The following is an 18,939-nucleotide window of genomic DNA, read 5'->3' on the forward strand; positions in this document are numbered from 1 at the left end:
GATTTATTTCACAGACTCCATAGACCAGGGATCAGCAACCTTCGGCACTCCAGCTGTGGTGAAACTACGACTCCCAGCATGCACACTTGCCTAGCTGTTTTCAGAACTCCCATAGAAGTGAATGGAGCATGCTGGGAGTTGTAGTTTCACCACAGCTGGAGTGCCGAAGGTTGCTGACCGCTGCCATAGACCATCTCTCCTAGGCTGCTCCCTATCCCCCTTGTCTCCTACAGACTGCTCCCTATACCCCTTCTATCCCTTAGACTGCTCCCTATACCTCTTCTTTTCCACAGACTGCTCCTTATGCCCTTCTCTCCCACAGACTGCTCCTTATGACCTTCTCTCCCACAGACTGCTCCCTATGCCACTTCTCTCCCCCAGACTGCTCCTTATACCCCTTCTCTCCCACAGACTGCTCCCTATCCCCCTTCTCTCCCACAGACTGCTCCCTATGCCCCCCCTTCTCTCCCACAGACTGCTCCCTATGCCCCTTTACTCCCACAGACTGCTCCCTATGCCACTTCTCTCCCACAGACTGCTCTTTATACCCCTTCTCTCCCACAGACTGCTCCTTATGCCCTTCTCTCCCACAGACTGCTCCCTGTGCCCCTTTTCTCCCATAGACTGCTCCTTATGCCCCTTCTCTCCCACAGACTGCTCCCTATCCCCCTTCTCTCCCACAGACTGCTCCCTATACCCCTTCTCTCCCACAGACTGCTCCCTATGCCACTTCTCTCCCACAGACTGCTCCCTATGCCACTTCTCTCCCACAGACTGCTCCCTATACCCCTTCTCTCCCACAGACTGCTCCCTATGCCACTTCTCTCCCACAGACTGCTCCCTATACCCCTTCTCTCCCATAGACTGCTCCCTATACCCCTTCTCTCCCACAGACTAACCTTACGTGACTTGTACGTCATCAGTTACCGCTGGAATATTAGACACTACAGTATAAGGTGGCCAGATGTCCGGTTTTTAGACTCCTGGTCCTCCATCCAGCACAAGGCCAGGACGGGCGGTCAGAAGTCCTCCTTTTTTGTGGTTATCGACGGCGACTCTTGGCGAGACTAGTACGGGGCACTTTAAGTATCACGCACATGTCACAGGATCACTAGTCAAAAGTGCAGAGCACTTAGCGCACTGACGTCACATGTGACGTCCGGCAGCGCTGCCTGCAGATTCGCTCCAGTCAATTCTGGTTCAGGCGTGGGCGCAGCGGGAAGTGGAAGGAAGACAGACTCTGAGGAGCGCAGCTGCGCTGGGGTAGTCGTAGCTTACTGATCTGAAAGACTGTGGCCGGGTCGGGGATTGCTGAAACTGAAAGGGGGAGGGGGAGTCTGTGACTGGGGGGACTGTAATAACTGCTGTGAAAGGGGGGGGAAATAAGTTATAAGAAAGGCTGCTAGGCTGGCGCTGCTGATTATGAAAGGGGTTAATAACTACTGTGGGAGCTGAAAGGGGGGAATAAATAACTACTGTGAAGAGGGGACTGAAAGGGGTTAATAAATACTGTGAATGGGGGGCTGCTGAAAGGGGTTAATAACTACTGTGAATGGGGGGCTGCTGAAAGGGGTTAATAAATACTGTGAATGGGGGGCTGCTGAAAGGGGTTAATAAATACTGTGAATGGGGGGCTGCTGAAAGGGGTTAATAAATACTGTGAATGGGGGACTGCTGAAAGGGGTTAATAAATACTGTGAATGAGGGGCTGATGAAAAGGGGTTAATAACGACTGTGAAGGGGGGACTACTGAAAGGGGTTAATAACTACAGTGAAGGCCCTTCACAGTATTTATTAACCCCTTTCAGCAGCCCCCCATTCACAGTATTTATTAACCCCTTTCAGCAGCCCCCCATTCACAGTATTTATTAACCCCTTCCAAAGCCCCCCTTCACAGTATTTATTAACCCCTTTCAGCAGCCCCCCCATTCACAGTATTTATTAACCCCTTTCAGCAGCCCCCCATTCACAGTATTTATTAACCCCTTTCAGCAGCCCCCACTTCACAGTAGTTAATAACCCCTTTCAGCAGCCCCCCATTCACAGTATTTATTAACCCCTTCCAAAGCCCCCCTTCACAGTATTTATTAACCCCTTTCAGCAGCCCCCCATTCACAGTATTTATTAACCCCTTCCAAAGCCCCCCTTCACAGTATTTATTAACCCCTTTCAGCAGCCCCCCATTCACAGTATTTATTAACCCCTTTCAGCAGCCCCCCCATTCACAGTAGTTATTAACCGTTCAGCAGCCCCCCGTTCAGAGTATTTATTAACCCCTTTCAGCCGTCCCCCATTCACAGTATTTATTAACCCCTTTCAGCCGTCCCCCATTCACAGTATTTATTAACCCCTTTCAGCAGCCCCCCATTCACAGTAGTTATTAACCCCTTTCAGCAGCCCCCCATTCACAGTATTTATTAACCCCTTTCAGCAGCCCCCACTTCAGTGAAGGGACTGCTGAGGGCTTAATAAATACTGTGAATAGGGGGCTGCTGAAAGGGGTTAACAACTACTGTGAAGGGGGGACTGGCTGGCTCCAGTACACCAACCGGCCCCTCCATAAATTCTCCCCCCCCCCCCCCCCCCCAACAAAAAAAAATAAAAAAATAATAATAATAATAATAGGGCCCGTGATGGGGGCGTGGCTCCGTTTAGATGGGCGTGGCTTATGAGGTCCGACTTTCTGGGGTGAAGCCAGTGGCCAACCTACTACAGTAGTGGAAGGAGTTCCCATATCCAAAATGTCCGTCTTCCTTCTGAACGTCACACCGTAGCCCTTCCCTATTAGTAGATGAATAGTCACGTGGCCTGTATATCGTCCAGCGCTGGCAGATCACGGTTGTCATGGCAGCGAGCACTCTAGGATCATGGCGGCGGCGCTGTAGATAGAGCGGGCCGTCGGACTTGTGTAAGTAATCCTCCTGCATGTATGGTTCTGTGCCCTGCTCCGTCCTAGTGGCCGTCGGAGCCCCTCTGTTTCTCGTTACCTCCATTACACCTACTCCTTCAGTTACCACTGACATTCCTATAGAGCAGAGGCAGCAATCTGAGTGTGGGACTACAAGTGACAGCATGTCCCGTCTGTATTAGAACATGTCAGCCTGCTGGGACTTGTAGTACTATGCACCCTGCAAGCTACAGCTACCTGGAATTCCTCCCTTGGGTCACTGCACAAATACAATTGTTATGACTTGTCTTGAGCGAACTGAAGTCAAACCAATTGACTTCGATCCAAATTTCAGGAACAGTTTGATTCTCGGCAGTGATCCGGCAAACGGACAGCATTCGTAGACGGATCCGTCTCACAAACACATTGCAAGAACGGATCCGTCTCTCCGGAGGTCATCCAGAGAAACTGATCTGTTATATATGTTCTTTCACATTTTTACTGTTCTGCACGTGCGCAGACCGGAAGGACGGATCCAGTATTGCGGTATTTTAAACTAATACATTTCAATGTAAATTAATGCCGGATCCGGCAACTGATCCGGAATTTTGGACGAAGATAATACCGCAGCATGCTGCAATATTTCCTCCGTCCAAAATGCCGTTCAGTGACTGAACTGAAGACAATCCTGATGCATCCTGAACGTATTGCTCTCCATTCAGAATGCATGGGGATAAAACTGATCCGTTCTTTTCCGGTATTGAGCCCCTAGGACGGAACTCTGTGCCGGAAAAGAAAAACGCTAGTGTGAACATACCCTAAGAAGCCAAATTTCCTTGTGCTTCGTGGTAAGGAATCAATTTTCCCTGAAATGGCAGTAAAAAAACAAAACAAAAAAAACATATCCATTTGTGCGCAAACAGACCGTCGCGGCCATCTTGATTTAAGATACCGTGCAAAATCTCGCACGCAGTGACGTATAAGGTCACCACGCCGGCAAGTGTGAGGAAGTCATCGTGTCACAGCACGAGATTTTGCACGGTGTCTTCAATCAAGATGGCCGCGGTGGCCTCTTCGCGCGCAAATGGATAAGGTGTTTTTTTTTTTTGTTTTTTTTTTGTTTTTTTTACGCTGATTAACCTTTGAAAGACCTAAATGGTAGCCTCAGATGCCGCAATCGGCTATGAACGCGGCATCTGAGGGGTTCAATGACGGGTGTTTGTCACGCGATCGCTGTTCCCTGCCATTGCGCCCCCTAAATACAAAGAAACGCGCTCTGTGAGGAAGTAATTCGTCACTAAGCAAATTTCTTAATGGAATTCGGCGAAGCAGCCGAATCTAATTTTCTAGAACTCCGCTCATCACTAGTGATGACATTCAGTTCAAACTAATGAAAAGTTACCTTTTTATATATATATAGATTGGTCTTATTTACAGGGGTCTGCCCCAAAAAGGCAGTGTCCCACGTGCATTCACCCCCCCCCCCCCCCTCTTTACGGTGGCTGCAAGATTTTACCGCAAAAGGTCATGGATTGCTGTTTGTGGACATGACCACATGCAGCCAGCTGTACCGACAGCTCTTCCCCTAATTAGGCAGACCCCTCTAACCTAGAAGTTGCACTTATAGGGGGGATCCACACCTATTTTCCAGTGAGAGGGGGGTCATTTACTGTTTTTCGGTTTTTAAAATAATTTTACGCCCTAAAATTGTCACATGGCCCCTTTTTTGAGACTTTTTAGATGCCCGCTGGGTATTTTTGTCACACAGGCCTTTTTACGTCGCATTCAACACAAGGAAGTGTGGGGTACACGCCCCATCATAGATTAGGGGCTTCTGCCAGCAGCAACACCATTAAAAAATGGTAGTAAAAAGACCACCAAAAATGACGGTCTAAATAAATGACCCCCCAGAGTCAGAAATGAGGTTACAGAGCTGGGGTCAGAGACTACAGTTCCCAGCATGCACACTTTCTAGGCCAGGGATCGGCCACCTTCGGCACTCCAGCTGTTCAGAAACTACAACTCCCAGAATGCTTTATTTACTTCTGTGGGAGTTAGAAGAACAGCCCAAGCATGTTTGCATGCTGGGAGTTGTAGTTTCACAACAGCTGGAGGTTACTGGTCACTGATCTACCCAGTGTGCTACTCTAGAGAGGTTCAGGGCCATTTGCATGTGCAGGTAAGTTGCTTGTAGCGAGCTCTGATCGACTGATTGCATGGTAAGTTGATCAGCGCTCGTTTATTTGTGCCTATATGTAACAGATATTGGGAGCCCCTCGTAGGAACGGGTGTCCGTCGTTAGTTATCGGAACGTATGAGAGCGGGAAAAATAGACGGTCGCATGAATAAATGATCACACAATGGGGGAGAGTTATTAAAACTGGTGTAAAGAAAAACCATCTTGGGGTACTTTCACACTTGCGTTGTTGGATTCCGGCAATCTGTATGCAAACGGACAGCATTTGTAGACGGATCCGGATGTGGATCCGTCTCACAAATGGGTTGCAATACCAGATCCTTCTCTCCGGTTGTCATCCAGAAAAACGGATCCGGTATTTATCTGTTTCACTTTTTTTTTTTTTTTTTTTTTTTTTTTTTTTTTAAACTTAATCTTTATTATTATTTAAAAATCCATTACAACTTCACAGTATTCTTTTTACAGTGTAAAACAGCATAAATACAGTTTACATATAACCCACCCAATTTTACCCCGATGCCTGTTGCTCCCTTCCCAGGGGTAAGAAGAAAAATAAAAGTAAAAAGAAAAAGAAAAGGGACCTCCACCTTTCCTCTCCCCATCCCCTCCCAGATATCCCTCGATTCTCAATCAATTCAACCACTTCGGCCACAATCTAGTAATTAATCAGAATTTTTTTCTTTGTCGATACCAAATGGAATTTCTCTCTGACTATCGAGACCCTGGCAAGGTTCTCCCATTCCTTAACCGTTGGTGACACACTACTACCCCAGTGTCCAATTATACACTTCCTGGCCTGGAATAGTAGTTTAACTGCTATCTCTCGATGATTTGAGTTCTCTACCCCATCCATCGCTCCAAAAAATGCATATTTCAAACTCTACCGGGACTCTAAACCTATGATATGCCTCTATTGTTTCGTTTACCTTCCGCCAGAAATCTTGGATCCCTATACATGTCCAAAGTATGTGGACATCGTCCATGCCTTATCTGCCCACATTTTTTACAGTTAAATTCTCTGGACTTATAAAATTTCATCAAGACTTTAGGGGAATAGTATAGTCGAGATATAGTATGTTAAATTGGGTAACCCTGTGGGAGAAGTTATGTGAAACCCCGCTAAACCGGATCCGTCTTTCCAGATCCGGCATTAATGCATTTCAATGGAAAATAATGCCGGCATTCTGGTCCAAAAACCGTACAGTGACTGAACTGAAGACATCCCGATGCATCCTGAACGGATTGCTCTCCATTTAGAATGCACGGGGACAAAACCTATCCGTTTTTGCCCGGTATTAAGCCCCTAGGACGGAACTCAATACCGGAAAAGTTTAACGCAAGTGTGAAGGTACCCTAAGTTGCCCATAGCAAGCAATCAGATTCCACCTTTCATTTTTCAGAAAGGTGGAATCTGATTGGGTAATATGGACAACTAAGCTAGTTCTACTTTACACCAAAATCTCCCCCATTGTGTGATCTTTCGTTCATGCGATCGTTTCTTTTTCCCGCTCTCATACATTTCCATTACAGGCGACGGACGGACGCTTGTTCATACGAGGGGCTGTATTGCCGGCCAACAATAATCTTTATTGTGAACGCTCACTCTGGTCACACCTGTCATCTGAGCTTCCACAATTCACTCGTTTCTGCAGATTTTTGGGCAATGTTTTTTTTTTTTTTTTTGGAACCCTGTCAATAAATGCACATCGGGACGAAAGGTTTTTGTCCATGGCCAGCTTCAGTGGTCTGTGTATTTAATGAACAAACTTTTCATAAATCAGTAGTACTGGTGAATATAAGAAACTTTGTAATATATGTTATCAGAGTTTCCAGGCACGGGTCACCACTGTAACAGTTTCTTATAGTTGCCTGTACTTATGCAAAGTTCGGAAAGCCCCTGGCACTACTTCTATGCTTTGTTGTGCCTAGTACAGGGCCCGGGGCAAAGTTGCTTTGTTGTTCTTGAAATCCTTGTGTCATGCTCCTCCCCACCCAGACCCTATAGCAGTCATATATGTTTTACCTAGAGTGTTTCTTTACATTTCCTGTCCTTATTAATGTATCTGTGCCGCTGTGTGTGTCAGGAGAGGATGCTGCAGCCGGGGAATTACAGCCTGGTCCTCACTCTACAGTTCCTGCTTCTGATATATGATTTGTTTGTGAATTCATTTTCGGAGCTCCTGCGATCAGCGCCGGTGATCCAGCTGGTGCTTTTCATGTAAGTGAATTGTTTTAATAGGTTTTGCTGGTTCAGACAGAAGCATTATGTCCCGGGGCTCTCCCTTCACATCAGTCTATTTTTCCATCTGCATGGGTTTAAAAGGATTGTTCCGTTTTCTCCTCAGTGCAGCTCTGAGGCATCTGATTGGCTGCAGCAGTCATGTATTGTCGATGTGACATTACCACTGCAGCCAGGTAAACAGAGCCCCACCGGGAGAAGCAGAGCGGCAGCGCAGACTTGTAGAGTTTCAGGAGAAAACCAAACAGCCCCTTTAACTGACCTGAACTCATGGCATCAAAGGGATCTATGACACTGAGTTCGGGTCATTTAAAGGGCCTCTGTCAGCAGTTTTGTCCCTATGACACTGGCTGACCTGTTACATGTGCGCTTGGCAGCTGAAGACATCTCTGTTGGTCCCATGTTCATATGTGGCCGCATTGCTGAGAAAAATGATATGCAAATGAGCTTCTAGGAGCAATGGGGGCGTTGCCATTACACCTAGAGGCTCTGCTCTCTCTGCAACTGCTGCTCCCTCTGCACTTTGATCGACAGGAACGGGCAGTGAAAACATCATGAAGCCTGGCCCTGACAAACAAAGCGCAGAGGACGTGGCAGTTGCAGAGAGAGCAGAGCCTCTAGGTGTAATGGTAACGCCCCCGTTGCTCCTAGAGGCTAATTTGCATATATTAAAACCTTATTTTTCTCAGCAATGCAGGCACCTTTGACTATGGGACCAACACAGATGTCTTCAGCTGCCAAGTACACATGTAACAGGTCAGCCACAGTCATAGGGACAAATCTGCTGACAGATGCAAGTAATAGATCCGGAACACACATTACACACACATCTGCTAAGCATCGTCCTTCCATATTGAGCAGCGTTCTCTTCTCTTTTTCAGATTGCAGGATGTCGGCACGTTATTTGCAGTCATTGTCCTGTTTCTTATGCTGTTTAATACATTTGTGTTCCAAGCCGGGCTGCTGGGCCTTCTCTGCCAGCGCTTCCAAGTCACCGTTATATTCTGCGCTCTGCATTTAACCCTGAGTGTGTCGCTACACGTATGGCTGATGGTAAGTCTAGATCTATTCCATGCAGTGTCATCTTCCGTCCTGGTCTGTATTGTCTCTTTTCAACTTTTTTTTTTTTTTTCTTAGAATCTGCGGTGGAAAGCTGTAAATATCTTTGTGTGGTCGGATGGATTGCAGGCGCTGTTTGTTCTGCAGAGAGTCGGTATGTCTTTCTGCTTGTGACATCTCTTACACGCGCATTTTTTTTTTTGTTTTTGTTTTTTTTTTGCTTTCTTGGTTCCAGAGCCAAATAAGTAAACCCCTAGTTATCAATGATTAGAAAGGTCCCAGACCTGTCCTCGTCTGTCAGGTTGCTAAAAATAATTTAGATGTTTCTTTTGTAATATCTACGTCTGAGAAAACTGGTTGACAACTAAGGCCTCTTTTACACGGGCGTTGCTAATTCCGATATTGAGACCCGGCGGAGGATCTCTATACCGGAATTAAACGGATCTGTTTTGATTTTGCACATCAGGATGCGGTTGTGTGAAATCAAAACGGATCCGTCACTAAGTACATTGAAAGTCAATGGGTGACGTATCCGTTTTTTTTTTTTTTAGGCTCCTAAAAAAAAAAAAAAAAAAAACTGATCCATCACCATTGACTTACATTTAGGACCAGAGGTTTTATGTCCGGTCACAAAACGGAATGCTGCCGGAACGGAAGACATCCTAATGCATCCTGAACGGATCTCTGTCCATTCAGAATGCATGAGGACTTAACTGAAACCACAACGCAAGTGTGAAAGTAGCCGAATATATGTCTGCAATAACAACTCACGGATCGGTTCTTATCCCCACCCCTCTCCCCCAGGGGAGTTAGGCCTCATGCACACGACAGTATTTTTTCACGGTCTGCAAAACGGGGTTCCGTGATCCGTTTCCGTTTTTGTTTCCGTGTGTCTTCCTTGATTTTTGGAGGATCACCAGACATGAAAAGTGAAAAAAAAATCTAAGACAAGTTTGCCTTGAAAATGATAGGAAAAAAACGGACACGGATCACGGACGCAGATGACAATATTGTGTGCCTCCATGTTTTTTCACGGACCCATTGACTTGAATGGGTCCGCGAACCGTTGTCCGTGAAAAAAATAGGACAGGTCATATTGTTTTGACGGACTGGAAACACGGACGCAGATGACAAACGGTGCATTTCACCGAGTTTTCAACGGACCATTGAAAGTCAATGGGTCCGCAGAAAATCACGGAAAACGGAACAACGGACACGGAGCTTCTAGCTCTAAAAGGAAATGTGTCGTCAGAGAATGACCTATTGTTTAAATCGTGTTTTTTAGGGCTCATGCACACAAACATATGCTTTGTCCGTGTCTGTTGCGCTTTTTTTTTTTTTTTTGGAAATGACTCTATGTCCACATGGCGGTTCCAGAAAAAATAGAACATGTCCTATCATTGTCCGCATTACAGACAAGGATAGAACTGTTCTATTAGGGGACTTCCGTTCCGCAACATGTGGCGGTATCTGTGTTTTGCGGATCCACAATTTGCACAATGTAAAAACATGAAATGAAATGTGCCCCTTTTGAGTCATTTTGTTTGATGATGTCTTTGTAGAAGATGAGAGAGACGCCTCTTTGGAAGATAAGGCTACTTTCACACTTGCGGCAGAGTGATCCGGCAAGCATTTCCTCTGCCGGAAACTGCCTGCCGGATCCGTCAAAACGTATGCCAACTGATGGCATTTGTAAGACTGATCAGGATCCTGATCCGTCTTACAAATGCATTGAAATGCCAGATCCGTCTTTCCGGTGTCATCCGGAAAAACGGATCCAGCATTTTTTTTTCACCTTTTTTTTTTTTTTTTTTTTTCAGTCTGCGCATGCGCAGACCAGAAGGACGGATCCGGCATTCCGGTATTTTGAATGCCGAATCCGGCACTAATACATTCCTATGGAAAAAAATGCCAGATCCATCATTCAGGCAAGTGTTCCGTTTTTTTGGCCGGAGATAAAACCGTAGCATGCTGCGGTATTATCTCCGTCCTGAACAGTCAAAAAGACTGAACTGAAGACATCCTGAACGGATTGCTCTCCATTCAGAATGCATGGGGATAAAACTGATCAGTTCTTTTCCGGTATTGAGCCCCTAGGACGGAACTCTATGCCGGAAAAGAAAAACGCTAGTGTGAAAGTACCTTAACCTACAACACAAGACCTTTTTAGGGCAAATACACAATTTAGAGTTTCAAGTCTTTGCAGTCTGATCGTTCTGCTTCTCGTAACCATGTTTTTTTTCTATACTGACAGTGGCTGTGCTGTATTTTTACTTCTACAAAAGGACCGCTTTAAGTCTGGGAGATTCCCGCTACTACCATGACTCTTTGTGGTTGCGCAACGAGTTTGCCCGAGTACGAGGTTAACTGAATCAATGGTCATTTGGGACCAAGCACAAAATGTTTTTGGAACCCCTGAAGAACAGAACAATTGATCCTAATGTTGTGAGAGGATTGTCTGACAACTATGTTTAATACGTTCTTGCCTTACAGCGACGTCTTTCAGCCCGGAGAACACCGTTTTTGTAAATTATTCGTCCAGTATTTTCAGAGCTATTCATTTTTCAATAAGTGAGATGTGTGCCCAGATGTAATGAAACCTCCTCTAGTTTTTGATGTTTCATAGTTTATTTTAATTAAAAAAAATATTTCAAAAATCTTTTCGTACACTAGTCTTAGGAGTGGAAATTTAAAGGGGCATTCAGGTTAGAGAAAGTTATCCGCTATCCACAGGATAGGTGATAACAGATTGTTTGGGGGTTCTACCACTGGGACCCCCACGATCACAAGGAAGGGGGGCCTTCCCCATGGAGCCCACCTGAAATGGACGGACCAGCTGGTCGGAAATGCGAGCTGTCGCTCCATTCATTCCTCTGGATAGGCCATCAGTGTCTGATTGTGAGGATCCGACACCTGGCAAGTCAGCTGTCTGAGAAGACACCGGCCTTCTCGCAGCTTACCCTAGGCCAGTGATGTCACATTCGTCGGTCACGTGGCCTAGACGCAGCTCAGTGCCTTTCAAGTGAATGGGGCTGAGCTGCGATACCAAGCACAACCACTATACAATGTATGGCGCTGTGCTTGGTAAACAGTGAGGAGGCAGCGGCGCTCACTGGGGTACCGTGGTCTCCTCAAATAGCTGTTCAGCGGTGGTCCTGGGTGTTGGACCCACGCCAATCAGGTACTGATGGATACTGAAATCTTAAGGATACGTCATCAGTATAAAAAAGTTGAAAAACATTTTTTAAAATAAGCTTTTTATAAGGTTCCCTAAATACCATTCCCATGAGTGTTACTGCAACTACTGAACTGCCCCAAAAAATCCCATGTGGCAATCGTTACAAGGCTTGTGTTGCATGGTAATCGTGCAGGTAGTATTCCAACACCTTTATACACGTTAATTAGCAAATCCATTCAGTGGGTGAAGTATCCAGAGACATTGGTAAGTAAGGAATAAAGAGGAGGGTCAGCGCACATGGGCCAGGTTTACACATTGCATTTTTGTTAGGGCCCATTCACATGGCGGATTTTGACAGCACATACTGCAGCAGATACCGCTGCAGGTTCTGCCATGGTTATTCACTTTAGATGCCACTGATCCGCTCGCAGCTTAGCTCCATTGAATGGAGCTAAGCCACAAGTGGACAGTCGCGGTGGCTGTTGGCACGGTCGCGGCTTCAGCCTACTGCAGTGCTGCCTCCCATTGAAAACAGGGATCATCATTGAACTGAGAGAAGTAAAATGTGTTTTTGTCATAGAGACATTGATCGCACACCACCCAAAAGTAGCCTCTGAGAGATTTTTCTTATAGGGAAGTGGCGGAAGCACTTTCACTACATGTTATGGCAAGACCCAGCCTAATCTGCCTGAGACATAACTGCATGCCGAGTTTTGCAGCCATCTCGCATTTCTATCTGGATGCGTTATTAGGCCTCCTGCACACGACCGTTTTTTTTTCCCCGTTTTTTGTGTTCCGTATACGGAACCATTCATTTAAAAAAAAAAAAAAACTGAATGTACTCCGTATGCATTCCGTTTCTGTTTTTCCGTTCCGTTTAAAGATAGAACATGTCCTATTATTGCCCGCAAATCACGTTCCGTGGCTCCATTCAAGTCAATGGGTCCGCAAAAAAAACGGAACACATACGGAAATGCATCCGTATGTCTTCAGTTTCCGTTCCGTTTTTTGCAGAACCATCTATTGAAAATGTTATGCCCAGCCCAATTTTATCTATGTAATTACTGTATACTGTATATGCCATACGGAAAAACAGAACAGAAACGAAAACACAACGGAAACAAAAAACGGAACAATGGATCCGTGAAAAACGGACCGCAAAACACTGAAAAAGCCATACGGTCGTGTGCAGGAGGCCTTATTGTGTGGTAGGGAGGCATATATGCGTTATATTAACGCCTTCTCAGAGGTGCACCTTACGTATAGGGGTATGTATGACACACTACCCTTTAGAAGTATTATGTGATTTTAATTGTCTTTTGAGAGTAGAATTTACTTATGGTCGTGTGCAATCCCCAAACTGTGGATCCTCAAAATGCAGATACCGGCCACATGCGTCCCATATTTTCCCGATCCGCGCATCACGCCCTATTTTAAAAATGCCTATAGGGCGTGTTATTTTTTATTTTTTGCAGACGAACATACGGCCACGTGGATGCGGACAGCATACGGATGACATCTGTGTGCTGTCCACATTTTTTATCAGCGCCATAGAAATGAATGGGTCCGCGTGCTATCCGCAAAAAATGCGGATCGGCCGTGAACCAAAAATAGGTGCAAACGAGCAGAGTCAGGAGAGAGTCTCCCGCTTGCATCACGGTCCTGACCCTGATCGGCACTCTGCTCGTCTGCACCTAGAAGACTCAATGAAGGGGTTTTGCACTCCCGAAACGTGTTGTCATAGAGGTCACCAATAAAGAAAGAATCACTATATCCTTTTTGTGGTTGTTTTGCGCCATGAGGTGTCGGGATATTGTCAAGTGCTGTTGTCTGCACCCCCGCAAGGTATAGGACTTCCCCAGAGTGGAGATATCGAGTTGGAAACTACCTGCAACACTTTCCCTCATTTGGCAGCTAGTCCGGGGCCTGTGCACGTTTTTGAATAGACAGAACACTGCATGTCCCAGTGAAGAACCTCCGCAGCCAGGGGTGAAGAAGACCTCATAAAGGGCTCTTTCTGCTGGACAGCTATGACACGGTTGAACAGGTCAGTTGAGTATACAGTTACATATGGCAGCCATCCTGCGTAGAAGGGAGTGTGTGAGTGCATGGTTGGCTAATGGTGCACGGAAAGGTCAGGAGCGCTGAAGACCAGTGCAAAAAAATATAGTCTTAGGGCTCATTCAGATGACTGTATCCATTTTTGCAGTCCGCAAATTGCGGATGCGCAAAACAACATGATATATTGCGGACAAGAATAGGACATGTTGTATCTTTTTTGCGGGGCAACGGAATGGAAGTACGGATGCCTGTCCGCATCTTCTGCAGCCCCATTGAAATGAATAAGTCCGCATCCGTTCTGCAAGACGTGGACACAAATAGACGGTCGTCTGAATGAGCCCTTAAGCAGATTTAATCCCTGCTGCTTTTCGGTGAAAGGAGAGTCGGCAGAATAAGGAGCGTGCCCAGGAGAAGCCCTTTTATCGGAGGGTAAGGTGGATCCAAGATTCCAGCAGTAGATCAAAACGTTTTCAGGTTATCACTTTTTAGCAGACCTGAATTGTAGTGTCTGTTCTTATCAGTTTTAGAACTGATACTTCCCCTACATGGGGGGAGATATATTACATTTTACAACAATGAGTTGGAAAAAAATGCTTTCTCTAAGCCTTCAAAACGTAACTGTCGATATAAAAGAACAGGGCGCCACGTTGCACAGTAAACCTATAAAACAGAGCGGAAGCTGCTGTAGGGATTTCGCTCCCCTTCTGAGTTGTGCGGACTCCAGGTACTACTCTGACCTGGGCAGACACCATGTCCTTCCACTGCTGCACCTTAGCCCCGCTGATTGGTGGACACCTGCTCTGTCAACGTAATTAATATGGGGTAAATGCAAGGGCACTGGGGGCAAAAGGAAGTCCAATGAGTTCTAGGGAAATGGATATATCTTTATTTGCAGCATATTTTAATACCAGTTCTCAGTGACTGTCCCGGCGTTTTGAAGTGACATGTACCCAACCCTATAAAAAACGTTGCCTGCAAAGAAAAGGTGTGGATGCTGCATGCATTCCTAGACACATAGTGGGTCATTAACTAACAGAAGCCTGAGACATATTCTATAGGACCACTGCTTCCTGAGCCTGTGAAATATCCTATAGGACCACTGCTTCCTGAGCCTGTGACATCCTATAGGACCACTGCTTCCTGAGCATGAGACATATCCTATCGGACCACTGCTTCCTGAGCCTGTGACATACCCTATAGGACCACTGCTTCCTGAGCCTGAAATATCCTATAGGACCACTGCTTCCTGAGCCTGAGACATATCCTATAGGACCACTGCTTCCTGTGCCTGACATATCCTATAGAACCACTGCTTCCTGAGCCTGTGACATATCATATAGGACCACTGCTTCCTGAGCCTGAGACATATGCTATAGGACCACTGCTTCCTGAGCCTGTGACATATCCTATAGGACCACTGCTTCCTGAGCCTGAGACATATCCTATAGGACCACTGCTTCCTGAGCCTGAGACATATCCTATAGGACCACTGCTTCCTGAGACATATCCTATAGGACCACTGCTTCCTGAGCCTGAGACATATCCTATAGGACCACTGCTTCCTGAGCCTGACATATCCTATAGGACCACGGCTTCCTGAGCCTGTCATATCCTATAGGACCACTGCTTCCTGAGCCTGAGACATATCCTATAGGACCACTGCTTCCTGAGCCTGAGACATATCCTATAGGACCACTGCTTCCTGAGCCTGAGACATATCCTATAGGACCACTGCTTCCTGAGCCTGAGACATATCCTATAGGACCACTGCTTCCTGAGCCTGAAACATATCCTATAGGACCACTGCTTCCTGAGCCTGAGACATATCCTATAGGACCACTGCTTCCTTAGCCTGAGACATATCCTATAGGACCACTGCTTCCTGAGCCTGTGACATATCCTATAGGACCACTGCTTCCTGAGCCTGAGACATATCCTATAGGACCACTGCTTCCTGAGCCTGAGACATATCCTATAGGACCACTGCTTCCTGAGCCTGAGACATATCCTATAGGACCACTGCTTCCTGAGCCTGAGACATATCCTATAGGACCACTGCTTCCTGAGCCTGAGACATATCCTATAGGACCACTGCTTCCTGAGCCTGAGACATATCCTATAGGACCACTGCTTCCTCAGCCATATCCTATAGGACCACTGCTTCCTGAGCCTGACATATCCTATAGGACCACTGCTTCCTGAGCCTGATACATATCATATAGGACCACTGCTTCCTGAGCCTGAGACATATCCTATAGGACCACTGCTTCCTGAGCCTGACATATCCTATAGGACCACTGCTTCCTGAGCCTGAGACATATCCTATAGGACCACTGCTTCCTCAGCCATATCCTATAGGACCACTGCTTCCTGAGCCTGAGACATATCCTATATGACCACTGCTTCCTGAGCCTGTGACATATCCTATAGGACCACTGCTTCCTGAGCCTGAGACATATCCTATAGGACCACTGCTTCCTGAGCCTGAGACATATCCTATGGAACCACTGCTTCCTGAGCCTGACATATCCTATAGGACCACTGCTTCCTGAGCCTGAGACATATCCTATAGGACCACTGCTTCCTGAGCCTGTGACATCCTATAGGACCACTGCTTCCTGAGCCTGAGACATATCCTATGGAAACACTGCTTCCTGAGCCTGACATATCCTATAGGACCACTGCTTCCTGAGCCTGAGACATATCCTATAGGACCACTGCTTCCTCAGCCATATCCTATAGGATCACTGCTTCCTGAGCCTGAGAGATATCATATAGGACCACTGCTTCCTGAGCCTGACATATCCTATAGGACCACTGCTTCCTGAGCCTGAGACATATCCTATAAGACCACTGCTTCCTGAGCCTGAGACATATCCTATAGGACCACTGCTTCCTGAGCCTGACATATCCTATAGGACCACTGCTTCCTGAGCCTGAGACATATCCTATAGGACCACTGCTTCCTGAGCCTGAGACATATCCTATAGGACCACTGCTTCCTGAGCCTGAGACATATCCTATACTAGGACCACTGCTTCCTGAGCCTGAGACATATCCTATAGGACCACTGCTTTCTGAGCCTGACATATCCTATAGGACCACTGCTTCCTGAGCCTGAGACATATCCTATAGGACCACTGCTTCCTGAGCCTGTGACATATCCTATAGGACCACTGCTTCCTGAGCCTGTGACATATCCTATAGGACCACTGCTTCCTGAGACATATCCTATAGGACCACTGCTTCCTGAGCCTGTGACATATCCTATAGGACCACTGCTGCCTGAGACATATCCTATACTAGGACCACTGCTCCATACATAAGCCAGGCCTCAGGCTGTGTCACAGTCAGGGGCGGACTGAGAACCCTCAGGGCCCCCGGGCAAAATAAATCAAGGGCCCCCTTACAGGCCCCACCCATGTTCTGCTGCAAGCCCCACCCTTGCCCCGCCTCCAGCCACACCCTACACAATCTTTAATAAGATTTCAAAGTTAAAGCGGCACAAAAGGCACCCAGACCCCTTCAGCTCATTGACGTGGTCTGGGTACAGTGTCCCTTTTGCAAATCGAGCTGCAATGTTCTAGAGAAGCTGCATTGTTTATGTTCCAGCAATAAGTCAGTCTCTAGTCGCTGGCAGCCACCTGAGGGCTTCCTGGAGTAAAACAGACCTTTGGTCCGGTATCTGACGCTGGACGTCCTCACACTCTGCATGATGACCTCCAGGGTCAGATTTTTCCCCATAGGAAAGCATTGATTCAATGCTTTCCTATGGGGTGATCTAATCTCAGCGTCCATTAGTGAGCCTCTGTTAGAAGCAGTGTGGGCATAACTTCTGTGAAGGGGGCACATATCTGGACATAACTACTGTGAAAGGGGGGGGGGCCCTTCACAGTAGTTATTAATCCCTTTCAGCAGTCCCCCCTTCCGTGAATGGGGGACTGCTGAAAGGGGTTAATAACTACTGTGAAGGGCCTAGCCGTCTGGGCAACCCCACAGATCATCCCCCACCCACCTTGTACTTGTTCCACTGATCCGCTACTTGCGGGCTACGTGGGCATGAGTTCAGTCACTTCGGTGCGCAATCCCATCCTGCGGCGCGTGATCCCGCGAGACCCGTGACCTACAGCGGCGGGTCTTGCGGGATCACGCGCTGCAGGACGGGATTGTGCACCGAAGTGACTGAACTCATTCCCGCGCAGCCCACAAGTAGCGGAACAATTACAAGAGGGGTGGGGAATAGCCAAATTAAAAAATATTTTGAACCAAAAGGTGTTATGGGGGCTCTGTGGATGGCACTGTTATGGGGGCTCTGTGGATGGCACTGTTATGGGGGCTCTGTGGATGGCACTGTTGTGGGGGCTCTGTGGATGGCACTGTTGTGGGGGCTCTGTGGATGGCACTGTTGTGGGGGCTCTGTGGATGGCACTGTTGTGGGGGCTCTGTGGATGGCACTGTTGTGGGGGCTCTGTGGATGGCACTGTTGTGGGGGGGGATCTGTGGGTGACACATATATAGCACCTTATGCTATATATGTGTCATCCACAGATCCCCCCATAACAGTGTCCCTGTGAGTGAATGACCCCCAATACAGGGTCTGGGGGCCGGCATCTGGTGTTGTAATGGCAGCGGGGCCCGGTGCAGTCACTGTATTCTATTACACCCCCTAGTAGAAATAATTCTCCTTTTAATGTGACAGTGCAAAAAATACCCCCTTGTAATGCCCCAAGTTGAGCTAATGCCCCCATAATGTCCCAGTATAAAATACCCCTATATAGTGCCCCCAGTAAATTCCCCCATAGTGCTCCTCTCCCCCCTTCCTGCTAGTGCCCCCCATAATGTACCAGTATAAAATGCCCCATATATAGTGCCCCAGTAGATGCCCTCAGTGTCCGGCCTCTGATAGGCTGCCGGCCTAGTGTCCCCCATAATGCCCCCCAATAATGTGCCAGTAAGTGTCCCCATAGATGCCCCCCCATCATGTGCCAGTATCAAGTGCCTCTCTCCTCCCCCCCACATGTGCCAGTATCAAGTGCCTCTCTCTTCCCCCCCCCATGTCCCAGTATCATAGTGCCATCTCCCCCCCCCCAAAAAAAGTGCCAGTATCAAGTGCCTCTCTCCTTCCCCCCATGTGCCAGTATCATAGTGCCAACCCCCCCCCCCCATGTGCCAGTATCAAGTGCCTCACTCCTTCCCCCCATGTGCCAGTATCATAGTGCCAACCCCCCCCATGTGCCAGTATCAGGTGCCAACCCCCCCCCCATGTGCCAGTATCAGGTGCCTCTCTCCTTCCCTCCCCCATGTGCCAGTATCCTAGT

General features: G+C 47.2%; 1 protein-coding gene across 1 annotated transcript; it reads left to right on the forward strand.

Annotated features, from left to right (window-relative positions):
- The first annotated feature begins 2,800 nt into the window (after positions 1 to 2,800).
- TMEM138 (transmembrane protein 138) lies at positions 2,801 to 11,020 on the forward strand. Its single transcript, XM_040409554.1, has 5 exons — positions 2,801 to 2,908; positions 7,169 to 7,302; positions 8,205 to 8,376; positions 8,461 to 8,536; positions 10,637 to 11,020. The coding sequence occupies exons 2-5, from the start codon at positions 7,175 to 7,177 to the stop codon at positions 10,747 to 10,749; spliced, it is 489 nt and encodes a 162-aa protein (XP_040265488.1). The 5' UTR covers positions 2,801 to 2,908; positions 7,169 to 7,174; the 3' UTR covers positions 10,750 to 11,020.
- The last annotated feature ends 7,919 nt before the right edge of the window (positions 11,021 to 18,939 follow it).

Source organism: Bufo bufo, chromosome 10 (genome assembly GCF_905171765.1).
Source record: "Bufo bufo chromosome 10, aBufBuf1.1, whole genome shotgun sequence".
Lineage (NCBI taxonomy): Eukaryota > Metazoa > Chordata > Amphibia > Anura > Bufonidae > Bufo > Bufo bufo.

Bases quoted from the DNA above. Each gene is read 5' to 3' on its own strand.
- TMEM138 (XM_040409554.1), top strand. From the start codon at position 7,175: ATGCTGCAGCCGGGGAATTACAGCCTGGTCCTCACTCTACAGTTCCTG. The intron at 8,377-8,460 runs GTAAGTCTAGAT...TTTTTTTCTTAG, and splicing joins CGCTACACGTATGGCTGATG to AATCTGCGGTGGAAAGCTGT. The intron at 8,537-10,636 runs GTATGTCTTTCT...CTATACTGACAG, and splicing joins GTTTGTTCTGCAGAGAGTCG to TGGCTGTGCTGTATTTTTAC.